The following is a 15,597-nucleotide window of genomic DNA, read 5'->3' on the forward strand; positions in this document are numbered from 1 at the left end:
ATCTATATCTTATGCTTACTCGTCATATGGGGTGCGTAGTACAATCGTAGTACATATCGAGGATCGTGAGCTTATGAGCTCGGAGTGTCAATCATTTGAATACAACATACTCATATAGAGGATTTAAGAGTTTGGCCAAGAAACCATGCCTTATGAAAGAAGGGTTAGCCTTACATACCTTTTCGTCAGACTATTCTACACTTGCACGTTTCCTTCCAATGCTAGCGTCTATACCTTCATTAATATCATAACAATGACCATAAGTCATTCACATTATCCACATTATCTAGATTCCTTAATTTGCCTCTAATTCACCCATATTCATGGTCATAACATCCAACTTCATCCATTCGTCTAAAGTGTCTAGTTCATGATCTTAGTACCATTTATAATACATTCATATCACAACACAACAACATTCATGATTCAATTCAAACTATTCCTCAAAATGTCACTATTCATCATTCATGACCTACTTGACCATATTTTCTACAATCCATGTATTTCAACTCTTCAATACCTTAAACATCATGTAAAAATCATGAATCTTACCTTAGAAGTTGTAGGAACAAGCTTTGGTTGATAATACTCCACTTTGAGCAAAACCCTAGTTTTTCTCCATTTGGATTTCTTGACCTAGATGATCTTTGATGATGTTCTTACTCTTGATTCACCTTGTTTTAGGTTGTTGATCCTCAAATATCCTTGAAAACTTGTATAATAAATGTAGAGAGAGGTTTTAGAGAGAAGTGGTGTAATGTTGTAATGAAATAAAACAAGTGTTGGTCCCTTTATTTAATGACTTGCAAAATCTGTGCTGAGGTGAACAATGGTCGTAAACTGAGTTTACGACCACGTATTCCACTTTACGGCTCACCTAAGGTCATCAAACGTCGTTTCTTGCTCATGGACATCATGCACTCATACTTATCACTAGTTCGTTCACTTACGTACCAACGGAAAATTTTTCCGAGGTGTAACAAGTACCCCCCCCCCCCCCTCTCTCAATGATGCTCCTGCTGATAATGTTCTTGAGGTATGTGTTAATTCTGAGGAAATTAATACTAACAATTTAATTAATGACACTACACCAGTGGTTTCTAGTGATGATAACAGGAATAGGTATCAGTTAACTCCTAGGACCAATCGAGGGAAAACACCAGAGAGATACTCCTCTGATAATCCAAAGGAAGTCAAATATCCTATTGCTCATTATGTTTCTAGTAGACACTTACCAAGTGTTATCCAAGGCTTTGTGAATCAGATGTCATCGGTTAAAATCCCTACAAGATTTGAAGAAGCATTGAAAGATCCCAAATGGGTAGAATCGACTGAGGAGATACGAGCACTAAAGAAAAATCAGACATGGGATATTGTGATGTTACTAGAAGGGAATAACCCAGTCGGGTGCAAATGGGTTTTTCCAGTGAAACACAAGCCGGATGGTTCAATTGATAGATTCAAATCAAGACTGGTTGCTCGTGCCTTTACCCAAACTTATGGTGTTGATTATCAGGAGACTTTTGCGCCTGTGGTAAAGATAAGTATTGTTTGTGTTCTTTATCTATAGCTGCTAATCTTGATTGGTCTTTACAGCAATATAGTGTGAAGAATGCATTTCTACATGGAGATTTATCCGAAGAAGTTTATATGAGCATACCTCCTGGTTACAACACTTTGGGCCATACAAATTTGGTGTGCAAGCTAAAAAAGGCATTGTATGGTTTGAAGCAACTGCCTAGAGCATGGTTTGGAAGGTTCCGACTAGCTATGAAGAAATACGGTTATACTCAGAACAACGCGGATCATTCCTTATTTTTGAAGAGACAAAATAGTAAGATAACTGTTCTTATCATCTATGTTGATGACATGATTGTTACTGGTGATGATGTTGGTGAGATGACAAAATTGAAGACTTGCTTGTCCAATGAGTTTGATATGAAAAATCTGGCGGATTAAAGTATTTCTTGAGTATTGAAGTTATCAGGTCCAAACAAGGAATATTTTTATCTCAGCGCAAATATGTTCTTGATTTGTTAAAGGAAGCTGGTATGTTAGGTTGTCAACCTATTGATACACCGATTGAACAAAATCATAACTTAGAGGAACTTCATGATCAAGTTCCTACTAACAAAGCGAGATATCAAAGATTAGTGGGACGCTTGATGTACTTATCACGCACACGACCAGATATTGCTTATGCGGTTAGTGTGGTAAGTCGATTTATGCATAATCCAAGTGAAGTTCATATGAATGCAGTTATTAGAATCATGCGGTACTTGAGTCAGCACCAGGAAGAGGCCTCATGTTTTCTAAGAATCACCATACAAAAATTATGGGTTATTGTGATTCGGATTGGGGTGCAAAAGGAGAAAGATGACGCTCAATAACTGGTAATTCACTTTCGTTGCAGGTAACCTAGTTACTTGGAAGAGTAAAAAACATAAGGTTGTCTCATTGTCTAGTGCGGAAGCTGAATACAGAGCCATGGTCAAAGGTATCCAAGAATTATTGTGGTTGAAACGGCTTATGGGGGAGTTTGATTTTCGCTCGATGAACCTATGAAACTGTTTTGCAACAACCAGTCAGCTATTAAAATTGCAGAAAACCCAATTCAACATGATCGCACTAAACATGGAGAGATTGACCGTAATTTCATATATGAGAAGTTTGAGGATAAAACAATTGAAGTTCCATATGTGAAGACCTTAGAGCAGCTGGCTGATGTTCTAATTAAAGTTGTATCCAGACAAGCCTTTAATAACTCACTTGTCAAGATGAGCATACATGACATTTATGCTCCATCTTGAGGGGGAGTGTTAGCATTATTTAGGGAAATTAATTGGCTTTCCTTTAGGTGTACATCTGTTTTTAAAGTATAAATCAATTAGAATATTCTGTGGGATTGTAGTAGCATATTCTTTGGAATTGTAAATATCACCCCATATCTTTGTAATCCTATGTATTGGACAGCTTGTGCATAATGAAAAGTATCCAATTCTAACAATTTAAATCAACCAACTGAGCTACTAGATCCCTACACTCACCAACCATTCGAGTTCAACGAAGAAGACGAAGATGTTTCCATCACTACAGATGCCCGAGTATTGCTGTTTTGAGAAAGGCGGTCGGACTTAGGGTTGTTCTAAGAGTGAGTGGTGAACCGGGCAGGGAAGGAATGTGGTGGAGATGTGCGGTAGACCAGGTTGATTGATATCAACTATAATAAACTTTTTCACAAAGTTACGGCCCTGAGACACCAATGCAAGTTAAGACCTTCATCATAGTCACGTCAAGGTTAGCGAAGGACAACCAGAAAGGAAGTTCATGAAAATACATAAGTATTTGATGAAACTTTGATGTTGCTGTGTGAATTATATAATCAAAGACTGGATTCAAGAAAAGAAGAATACTCGGGTTTTTGGGAAAGGAAGGCATGAAGACTTGGGAGCGAGAGAAGGTGGAAGAAGCAGACTTATGGGGAGCTGCAGAGTGCAAGAGATATTTTCTCAGTCAACCAGATGGTCATGAGGTCATTTTTTCATAGAGTAATTGGATACTCTTTTCTTTCAAAGCTGGAAGATATGCAAGGCAGCATAGAGAATGAATGTTGAACCCTGTTAGTAAAAACTGAAGGACCAAATCTTTTCTGATGACTCTATCATTAACCATTGTAACAATTGAATCTTTGGTTCTATAATATTCCTTTTCCAAGATGTACCAGGTGAAAGATCAACGCAAGCTGACTAATAAGAAGCTGCTCTTAATATGTAATTCAAAAAAGAAAAAAGAAAAAAGAAAATCAATGAAATGCTCCTCATCATAACAAGTCATCTTCATCAGCATCATTAAATTTAACACTGGTTTTACAAAGTAAGCTTCTCCTTGAACTCCAAACCCATACTCTCCTATACCCCTTATTAACAAACAGGTTCAGGCCTACAAAGATCAATATGATCATGTTTTAATAAGGACCATAATTGTTTCAAAAGAACACACAACAACAAAAAAGATTACCTCAACCCCATGCCCCACCCCCATTCTCCCTTTTCTTCTCTGCATTCTTCTTAAGCAGCTTTCTCATTTAGCATTTCCTAAACAAGGCAGCAATTGAAACAATTAAATCCAGTTGATTTTGCATTCACATGAAGTCATCCTCCAGCTCTTGCAGGGACTTGTTAGCTGATGCAACGTCTTTGTTAGATGTCATCTTATCAGCAACCATCAAATTTTTGTAGCTCCTCATCTCCGACTGTCTTTCCTTCTCAAGCCTATCCATCTCCTCTCGTCGTTTCTGGTCATTCAAAACCGAAAAATATGAGCTAAACATGTGCTTCAGTGAATGCATTAAAATATTCAAAGCAGGATGAAGAAGTTTTGACTGCAAAAAGTGAGAAACTACAGCAGCAGGAAAAGCCACAACGTAAAGAAAACATGGCATGAAGTAAAGACGAAAGAACCTACCTAAAGCACAGGATCCTAAAAATCAAAAGGCTCTAAAATTATTAAGAGGGTGTTTGGATTGGCGCGTATAAGCTAAAAGCCATAAGTTGGGAATACCATGGAAACAAATTTGGAAAACAAAAATTCCACATAAAGTAGTAGCATGCTTTATATGGTTACTAGCTAAGGAGGCAGTGTTGACACAAGAAAATTTGATGAAAAGAGGGTTGCCACTATGTTCCGGGTGCTTTTTTTGTGGTGATAATGCAGAGACAGTTAACCATCTATTCCTACATTGCAAGGTAACAGCACAAACTATGGAGATTATTCTTAAATCTTAAAGGTATATCTTGGACTATGCCTGGAAAGATTACAGAGGCACTTCACAGCTGGGAGGAAGCAGGGTTGCAAGCAAAGAACAGAGGTAGATGGAGAATTGTCCCTGCAAGCATTTGGTGGACAATCTGGAAGGAGAGAAACTCTAGGTGTTTTGAAAATGTAGAAAATAGTATGCAGAAAAACAAGCTTAATTATATTATGTTATTATGTTTCTGGTGCAATCAGGTCTATTCCAATGATACAGTCTCCATCATTGATGTATTAGATTCAATGTAGGAGTAGGATCTCAGAAAGTTTAACCTGGAATCTGGCACCTACTGTTTTGATCAGGATGAAATATAAATACAGTTACCAATTTCAAAAAATAAGTTGGAAATACCCAACTTTTGGCTTTTGGCTTATTTTTGTACTTTTTTGGCCTAAAAGTGTGTGCTTAAAAGCACTTGTTATCTTTCCCAAACACCACAAAAAGCCAATAAACACTTATAATAAGCCAATCCAAACACCCTCTTATATCTTTTCTTTCTTTGACTTTTCTCATTCTATACTTAATGGCGAACACAAAGTACCCTATCACTCTAAGAAAATCCACGGGAAAGTACTTAAAGACTATAAAGATGTGAAAAGATAGGCTATAATCATATTGATCAATGATCATTGAAGAAAAAATATAATAATCAGCAATCTAGTCCAGTCCTTAAAACGGATGCCAATTACAAAATCTACATAAAACTAGACAACGTCAGTTTTTTACCAAGTCAGGTCCACACATTTAAGAGACCAGGGTTACACTAGGTGCCAGATTCCAGGTTTGCAGGTCAGCCAGACTGCGTAAGGGTTTCTATTTCTGTGAATGTTTCCCCACTATATCTTAGTGATTCCTACTAGATAATAATACATGAACATGCCTTGTGATATAAAGTTCCCATGTTTCAATTTCGACAAGCATAGTTGACCCTTTTTACCCTTTTTTCCAAGAGAGGATACTTACTTTCTCCCTAAGCTGCTGCTTCCTCTCCGCCCTTTCAGCTGCATTGATGGCCTCCCGCTCAGCTAAAAACACAGACAAGAGGGTTAAACTCCTGAACTGTTCCACAAGATAAATATCTACACTCTAATTCAGAGGAAGGGGTAGGGAAACTACTGCAGAGAAACCATATTTCCTATAACAAGAAGGTAATGTGTTTATACCAACCAAAAAAAAAGATTATGAGTTTCCTCCCTGTATTCCACTTTTTTTTTTTTGATAACCGTGTTTCCTCCCTGTATTCCACTTTACTGAACGCAGTTCAACTAGGAGAAACCTTAAAAGTTTTAACTTTGATAGATTGATAGTATACTTGACGAGGACATCAAAAGTTTAACTACTAATGCGTAATAAGTCTCAAATCTTAATATTTGTGAAAATTGCATGGAATACTATTATTTGTCAAAGTGCATCAGAAATTGGGAGGTCCTAAGAAATGGAAACTGTCATGCATAGAAGTAGACAATTTTTTTTCCCAGCAAACAATTTAGTATGCCTTTGTAGACTACTCAATATAAAGCTAATATTTAGAGTGCAAATTACCTTTTAAGTCGGGCGTCCTTTCCACCTTTGTACGGTTTAATCGATTGACTATCTCATTTATTCGCTTCTCAACCCTCACGGTACGAACCTAAAAAAGAATTATGACATATATTAACTTACAAATCCATAGTCAAAACAAATCCCCACCAAAAAAAATCCACAACCACAGAGAAATATCCAAATGTCAAAATCAGCAGACAAGTTAAAGCACAAACACGTTAAATGCATGAAAATGCTCACCATTTTTGGGTTGTGGAAACTAACTTGCCCAACATCCATGGAAGCAGTCTTCTTAAGGTTTTGCCATGGAGTATAAACAACATCGACATTGTTTACCTTGTTTCCTGCCAAAATGAGGTCAAATAGGCCAAGATGGTGTCATTTAGATAAATAGACAAATGAGGAAAAAGACAAGTTCCCCCCAACCAGCAGCCTCGCCAGATTCTTTAAACCTAGATTATTGATTTAAGTGAAATTCAGCATTTCATGTACAATCACTAGCCTGTACGCTGACAGTATCATTGCAACAGATTAAAAATTAAGCTAAACATTTGGTAGCTGTTCACCTTCATAGAAAAGCTTAACCAAAGTCTTCAAACCCCATCCACTAGAAAAAGGATCAATCAACAAAGCCAAACATGCCAAACTTTAAAATATGCTTCACCGCACATGAATAGCCATCATATGTGACTCTAAGGTAGACCTCCCATTGTGCACCTCTTTGAAAAGAACTCAGACAAAGAACCTATTGATTTAATTTAGAAACAGTGTATGGGGAGAAACTCATCTATATAGTACTCCTAGGTCACTTGCAATATGATAAGTTGTTATTTTCCACTTTTTTTTTCTATATCAAGGTAGTAAATATTTTCTTATCAAGGTAAGTAAATATTTTACTGTCAAATACCTAATATTCTACGATATCCATATAATGTAATTAAAAAAAAAGGCAGCCTGGTGCACTAAGCTCCCGCTATGCGCTACCCTTCAAATCCATATAATGTAATATTCTGCAAATTTTCCTACTTAAGTTCAAGGAACTTAGATATTTTGTGAATCTAGATATATTCTAAAAGCAACTTGATTAATCCTCTTGACCATCAACATACTACCTCAAACTCAAGGTGGGTAAAACAACTAGAGTTATATATCTAAATTGGAAAGTGATTTCCCACTAGGAAACAATGTCATGCTGGAGGAGCGTCGATAGGAAAAGTAAAGTGTTGTGAAAAGACATGAATCTGACAAGGTGCTGACTGAACAATCACAGCGATGTGACTTTACCAAGATGCTGACTAGAGAGATGTGGTGCTGATAAGACTAATTGGATATGTGTCACTAGACAGTCGACATAAGCTGGATGGTGATTTTGACATTTCAACTGACTGGACAACGACACATTGCTTGACTTGAGGACGACATGTCAGCTGACTGGATGCTAATATTAAATGTGGCATGAGTTGACTAGACTATGACATGAAAAATCACGACGAAAGATTGAATACTAACTTGGAAGAGACGAGAAAGAGAGGTAAATCCGAAATGATTAGAAGAAAAAGACAACAGGCTAAATGCTGCTGCTGGAGCAGTTACCAAAAATGACAATACTAGCAAATCTAAGGAAGAACAAGAAGTTTTAACACGGGTACACAGGCTTAGGCAAAAGCTACTTAAGTCTTCACAGATAATCATAGGGGTTCTGATATCATGTGAAAAAAGAAAACTCCTTATTGACTTAATCTATTAAGCACAAGAGAGAAATTTCCTTTGGGATGCGGCGGATGGGACAAAAAAAGTTTCACTTGGTGTAGTGTTTTAGGGGAGGTCTTGGAGTTAAAGATTTGAAAGTTTTTAATAAAGCTTTATTAGGCAAATGGTTGTGAACGTTTGGGGTGGAGGTACAAGCTTTGTGCAGGGGGTGAGAGTTGATAAATAACTAAGTTGCTCGGACTGGGGTGCAGGTGTCCGACACGGGTGCAGATCTACAGGTCGGATCCTTCATGGTCTAAATTTTAAGATTCGGGTATGGACACGGGAGCGGGGATTCGGCTAAAATAATTAAAATATCTAAAAATAGAATTATAAAACCTAAATTATGAGATATTATGTGGAGAACTTGAGGAGAAAATATTGATCAAGAGGAGAATCCGGAAGGGGATAAAAGGAAAAGGAGTGACATAGAAATTTCAATATACAAGGTATTCCATTTTCTTCAAGTCCACCTTAGCTTTGGTTTTGATTATAGAAAACATTGGATCTATCCGGAACTTCTCCGTCGATTGTGGTCAAAGTACCCAAAAACGGTTGACCAGGTCGGGTACGGATCCCACACCCACACCGACACCCATGTCATGTCGTGTCGACACGGGTGTGGCACCGAAAGTGAAGAGTCCGATTAACTTAGATAAATACGGGACTATAAAAGGGGGTTGGAAAACTAGAGATATCGTTTTGCCTTTTGGTTGTGGTTTGTGGAGGGTGGTGGAGATGAGGGTGAGGAGAGGTGTGTCTATTTCAGAGAACCAGTTCGGATTCATGTCGGGACGCTCAACTACAGAAGCCATCCATCTTGTGAGAAGATTGGTGGAGCAGTATAGGGAGAGAAAGAGGGACTTACACATCGTATTCATCGACCTAGAAAAGGCTTATGACAAAGTCCCAAGACAGATCCTATGGAAATGCTTGGAGGCTAAAAGTGTACCTGTGGCGTACATTAGGGTGATCAAGGATATGTATGAGGGAGCCAAACCCAGGGTAAGGACAGTAGGAGGAGACTCAGAGCACTTCCCAGTTGTGATGGGGTTGCATCAAGGATCAACTCTTAGTCCGTTTCTATTTGCCTTGGTGATGGATGGATTGACACGGCAAATTCAAGGTGAGGTGCCATGGTGTATGCTTTTTGCGGACGACACAGTCCTGATCGACGAGACTCGTAGCGGAGTTAACGCTAAGCTGGAGGGTTGGAGACATACTCTGGAGTCTAAAGGGTTTAAGTTGAGTAGGACCAAGACAGAGTACTTGGAGTGTAAGTTCAGTGAAGCACCGTAAGAGGCTGGCTTGGAAGTGAGGCTTGGTACCCAGGCCATCCAGAAGAAAAGTAGTTTCAAGTACCTTGGGTCTATTGTGCAAGACAGCGGGCAGATTGACGATGATGTCACACATCGGATTGGGGCAGGGTGGATGAAATGGAGGCTTGCTTTCGGAGTGCTATGTGACAAGAAGGTGCCACCAAAACTTAAGGGCAAGTTCTACAAAGTGGTGGTTAGATCGACTATGTTGTATGGGACGGAGTGTTGACCAGTTAAGATCTCTCACGTTCAAAAGATGAAAGTTGCTGAGATGAGAATGTTGAGATGGATGTGTGACCACACCAGGAGTGACAGGATTAGGAATGAGCATATTCGGGATAAGGTGGGGGTGGCCTCGGTGGAAGACAAGATGCGAGAAGCGAGATTGAGATGGTTTGGGCATGTGAAGAGGAGAGACACAAATGCCCCAGTGCGGAGGTGTGAGAGGTTGGCCATGGATGGTTCGGCTAAATCTAAATTTAAGATTCGGCGATGCGTATCTGGTTATGGATACGGGTGCGGGGATTCAGCTAAGAAAATTCAAAATTATATAAAAAAAATAGAGCTATAAAGATATTACAAATTTTGAGAGAGATTCTTATGAAAAACCTACATGTATATGAAATAAAAGTACTTCTTAGTTTATCTGAAACATGAAGCAACATATATGAAATAAAAGTACTATAATATTGAAGGTATGTCATTTTCATTATCTTAAATCTGTATTATTTTTAATTTTGAGAAATCAAAATCTCAGATTTTTCCCCCGAATTTGTCGACGGACTCCGGTCAAATTATCTGTATGTGATTGACCGTATCCGGAACATTTGCTGTTCCGGCACCCGCACCCATCCGAATCTGGGACGGGGACGGCACCCAAAATGGCACGTCCGTGTAACTTAGCATATACTAACATATAATTTCATTAATCTGTTTAACTTCATTAGTCTTTTTAACTTTACATGAAGAATGTCTCTGGTCTCCTCCAAATGAGGATTCTAGTTTGGCAAAAACCATGTTCCTGTCAAAGATCTTAATGCAGGTACAATGACGCTTTCTTTTCCTTTTCTTCTTTTTTGATTTAGTTTGGTGGGAAGGGTGTTGAAAAGTCATCTACCGATGAATAAGGTGCTACATTTTCAGGACAGAAATATTTACCTTGGATAGAATTCGCCTTGACAAGTTGAGCACAATCCTCCAATACACCTTCCGGTATATCATCAAATGTTTGACCCCTGTTCAGTCTCAAATAAACATGGGCTGATGACATCTTATCCACATGGAACCTACAGCATAGCAACCGTCTTCAAATCAAATCTACAGATGTATCAAAGAATTAACAAAGATACACAAGTTAATCATATAGATTGTCCGCATATAGTACCACATGCTCAATAACAATCTAATCCTTTCAAGGACTAAGCAAGCAACTATAATAACCAATAGCCATGCACATTCACATAACCTCCAAAATATCACGAAGTCAAAGGAAAATGTTATAGCTACGGATCTGCTTTCATTAGACCCCTAAGGGAGTAACTTAGTGGTGGAAGAGGTGGTAACAATCTTGAGTATCAAGGTTTGAATTCTAGCACAGAACACACAAGGTGAATTCTTTACCCGCCTAATTTGGACGGATAGAATTACCTGCTACATGTATTGATGGATAGTAGACAGATTAGTCGAGCTTACATAACACCATCATTATTAAAAAAAAGGGATTTTACTTTCATACTAAAACAAATTCACTTATGGTCTTCATTGGAATATTGGTAATCAACCCAACCACATGTCAAGATTCATTGCTTAATTAGGTATATGTTATCTTCACAAAAAAAAGGCTACTAGACAGTTGTTTATGAAGTTGGACCAAGAGACTTCACTTTCTCAATACGGAAACTCGTAGTGAAAAATAACATAAAAAGGACAAGGGAAACTAAGAAAACAAAACCACCCCAATAAGCACGGAAAACATAAATTTAACAAAAATAGCACAAAGTCATGTAACTAACTATTTAACTCAAGTTTCCTAAAACACAGAAAAGGCTGATTTTGTGATTATTCAAAGATTCTGTTACAGAATTGCAATTTGTAAATATACTATTAAGAATAGCGTTTAGGATTTAGAATACACATTCTACTGAGAATATGTAAAGATTCCTCAAATTCATTAGATAAAGAAATTTAACATCAATAGATGGAATTTATCTATTTATTTTCTTTGATAAGTTCAATTAGGAGGATTTTACGTGTTGCATAATGCTTCTTTTTCCATTTTAAGATATTTGTAAATATTACTAAAGCCATAAGTCTGATGGAATACTCAAAAACTAAATATGCTACCCCATTCCGTCTCTTTTGTCTCTTCATCAAATCTGAGCTCGAGTATTTACTCCTTTTAACATTGAGATTTCTCTGTTTATCTTTGCTTCAAGAAAAACAATCCCTAGTTTATAATATGGTTCCGCCAAACTTGTCTGCATCTACTTAGCTGCACTTAAGGTAATCTCTCGTGAAAGATGTGATACTAAACAATATAAAACATCAACATGGTACCTCTTAAGAGATGAAAAGGGATGATTCTGTTGCGCTGGTCCTAAGATGATCCTCTATTGTTTATGCAATACACCAAAATTTGTTTATTTAGGTAGCATATTCTCTACATTTTTTAAATAACGGTGGTGTTGAGACATATAAGAGCTGATAAGATAAACAATGACCACATTCGCTTGGAATGATTTGGTCATACTTGCGTCGACATGCACTGGCCCGTAGGTATGAAACAATGGCAAGTGAAGGTGTTAAAGGGGATGAGATAGACTTGAAATCACATTGAAGGAAGTTGTCTCGAAATATTTACAATTCTTGAAATCAATGTAGATAGCTAAATATAAGACATAATAGAAGAAATAGATCCATATACGCAATATCTACTAGTTGGGAATAGGTTTTAGTATTATTAGTACGTTGATTTTGAACTCATTGCTTTTCTAGAAGTATTTTGACCTGACCATATATTTATGTGCTAGTAAAAACATGGAGAAGTTTTAATACAATAACAACAACAATAACAGTAATAATAATAATAATAATAATTCTAAGATAAGATGGAAAAGAAAATTAGTTACTCTATATACAAAGAAAGATCGCCTTCTAAAAAGGAATGCACTAATGGATTTTTATGCTCTAATTGGCGGTCAATATCACTGCAAGTAAAATACAATGTGGTGGCCAAATCAAGTGCAGAAGAAGAACATCGAGCAAAGCTTTTGACACACGTAAATTATGTGTTAAAAGCGGATTCTTAAAAAGTTGAAATATCTGAGCAACTGCACAAACAGAATTGACTTTTGACAGTCAAGTCACACTGCATATTGCTTCAAATCATGGCATAATGCACATAAGAAAACAGATTCTCGCTTTATCAAACCATAGATTTGAATTAGGAATAATAATACTAGTTTTGTCAATTCAAACAACCAACTAGCTAATGTCCTTGCAAAATCTCTTTGGGGCTCCAAGAGTAGTCATATTTGTGACAAGCTAAGAAGCATCCAATATGAATTCTCCAGCTATAGGGGAATGTTATGAATATGTAAAGATTTGAAACAGAATCTGGTAAGTTTCTGTAATCTGCAGATATTGTGTTGAGAATCTGTACATATGCCCGATTTTCATAATACAAGAAACTACCAATACTAATTAGGAAGAATATGCCTCTTAACTATGTCTAATTTCATATTTTAAGGTATTTGTAAACACTAAATAATCACCGGAGTTTGAGGTAAAGCAATTACACCGTACTTGATTAGCTGAAAAATCAACAATAACAACGAAAATGGGAAATCAAGAATGACAAACCAATGTAATGGGAATTCTTAAAAAAATGAATTTTACAGCAAAGTACACAAAGTCAAAACATACTACTCAACCCAAAATTCCTCAAAGCACAAAAACGCTTGCAAGTATAAAAAGGGCTCATTTTTTTTTTAATGAGTACAAAAAAGGTCTAATCTTGCACCAACACATGTGCTCAATTATACCCAAAACTAAACAAAATAAATCAGAGAAATCAAGAACAACAAACCAATGTAATAAGCATTCTCAAAGAACAAACTTTACAGCAAACCACACAGTCAAAACATACTACTCAAACCCAACATTCATCAAAGCACAAAAACGCTTGTAAGTACAAAAAATGCTCAATGGGTACAAAAGGTCTAATCTTGCACCAACAAATATACACAATTATACCCAAAAGGTCTAATCTTGCACCAACAAATATACACAATTATACCCAAAAGGTCTAATCTCCCTTTATTTCTCAACCTCAGTGCTCAATTAAACTAAGACACTTAAATTGGGACGGAGGGAGTACTACTCAACCCAAAATTCCTCAAAGCACAAAAAAGTTTGTAAGTGCAAAAAATGGCCCTTTTTTTTTCTACAAGTACAAAAAGTCTAATCTTGCACCAACAAATGTACCCAAAACAAGAAAAAAAAAAAAAATCAGCAAAAGGGTTGTTACCAGAAACCAACGTAATGGGCATTCTTAAAAACTGAACTTTACAGCAGAACACACAAAGTCAAAACATACTACTCAACCCCAAATTCCTCAAAGCACAAAAAATGGCTCATTTTTTTTTCTACGGGTACAAAAAAGATCTAATCTTGCACCAAAAAATGGACTCAATTACACCCAAAACAAAACCAAAAAAGCAAATCAGAAAAAATGATTATTACCAAACGTCCTCAGGGAAGCCATATTTGATGAGTTCTTCATTCTCATACTTATCAAGACCCATAAAGATGGTGTAATCACCTGCTTCTGGTCGAGCCTTGAAGTAGAACACCATTTTTCTTCAACGAAAAAAATAAAAAAAAACAGAGCTCTCTCTTTTTTTAGGGTTTTCGAAGCCCTAATTTTTTTGTGATTCGACGAGTTTTTCTGAGTGGGTTAGTCAGATGGATATAGCTATTGAAGCCGCAGTTGTCGCGTACAAACAAAGCTTACTATTCCCCCCCTTGGGGTTTCTTTACATTTTCAAAATTTTGGACATTCATTGGAATTTGAAAAAAACAAAAAAAAAAATAGGGTAGGTGAAGTTTATAAAAACAAAAACAAGAAAACAAAAACAAAAAAAACGAAGCCCCTTAAACTTGTTATAAGTTTCATTGAGATACTCGTACTATGATTTGTATCAATTAAATACCGGAACATATGATAACAGTATTTATATTATATATTTTTTTGCTCAAATTTTGAAAAAAAAATGCGCGTATTCTCAAACGATCGTTAAGTATATAAGTTAACTACAAAAAAACTAATACCTTCTTTAATTATATATGTCGGTCTCAATTGGAACAAGTCTGAGATTGTACGGCTGTTTGAGGCCAATGCGTATAATTAAGGGAAAGGATATATTTTAATCTTGTGAACACGCACTAAATTTTTTTCAAAAATTGAGTCGGAAGTGTCTGATATGAACATTTTATCATGTGTTTAATAAGTATAAACTTCTAAATGAAATTTATTGGCAAGTTAAGGGGTTGTAGATATATTTTGCCTCAAAAAAGGTTGAACATTAGAGTTGTGTTTGGACATGAAAAATAATTAAAGTTTTTGTGCGTCAAAAATTGAAAAATTAAAAATCAAATTTCATATTTCAAATTTAAAGTTGAAATAATAAGCTAGTTTGATAAACAAACACTTATTTAAAATAACTTTGAAACAAAAATCTATTTTTGTACATTAAAATAACTAAATAATCTTGTATGATTAACAAACACTTAGCTAAAACAATTTTGAAGAAAAATAATATTTTTGTACATTAAATAACTAAATAAATATAGTGTGATGTCACCACCTTATACTTCAACTAAGCACACCGTATGACACTTGACAACTATTCACGATCTTGCACGATTTGTTCACGCTTCTTACACCAGTCTTACCACACTCAAGATCATTAAGGAAATACTTAATAAGAAAAACTGAGACATTTGCCAAATGAAACTTTCATATTACTCAGAGACGTGAATGATTTGCTTGATTGATTTACAATAAATAGGCACCCTCTTTGTATACGAATCTCCAAAGAGCTAGTATGTAAAAAATATTTTCGTCCAAGTCCGTCGTACGTATAAGATACGTGTTTTCTTTATAATTCTCTACAA

General features: G+C 36.4%; 1 protein-coding gene across 1 annotated transcript; it reads right to left on the reverse strand.

Moving 5' to 3' along the window:
* Positions 1 to 3,802: 3,802 nt before the first annotated feature.
* On the reverse strand, positions 3,803 to 14,464 carry LOC132635657 (uncharacterized). Its single transcript, XM_060352134.1, has 6 exons — positions 14,164 to 14,464; positions 10,579 to 10,706; positions 6,593 to 6,696; positions 6,353 to 6,440; positions 5,774 to 5,835; positions 3,803 to 4,294 (listed from the first exon to the last, which is right to left on the reverse strand). The coding sequence occupies exons 1-6, from the start codon at positions 14,274 to 14,276 to the stop codon at positions 4,142 to 4,144; spliced, it is 648 nt and encodes a 215-aa protein (XP_060208117.1). The 5' UTR covers positions 14,277 to 14,464; the 3' UTR covers positions 3,803 to 4,141.
* Positions 14,465 to 15,597: the final 1,133 nt, after the last annotated feature.

The sequence above is a fragment of the Lycium barbarum genome, chromosome 4 (assembly GCF_019175385.1).
Source record: "Lycium barbarum isolate Lr01 chromosome 4, ASM1917538v2, whole genome shotgun sequence".
NCBI classification, from domain to species: domain Eukaryota; kingdom Viridiplantae; phylum Streptophyta; class Magnoliopsida; order Solanales; family Solanaceae; genus Lycium; species Lycium barbarum.

Coding starts and splice junctions, on each gene's coding strand:
- LOC132635657 (XM_060352134.1), bottom strand. CDS start 14,276: ATGGTGTTCTACTTCAAGGCTCGACCAGAAGCAGGTGATTACACCATC. Junction 6,441..6,592: donor GTTTCCACAACCCAAAAATG/GTGAGCATTTTC, acceptor ATTCTTTTTTAG/GTTCGTACCGTGAGGGTTGA. Junction 4,295..5,773: donor AGCAGCAGCTTAGGGAGAAA/GTAAGTATCCTC, acceptor TTGAATGACCAG/AAACGACGAGAGGAGATGGA.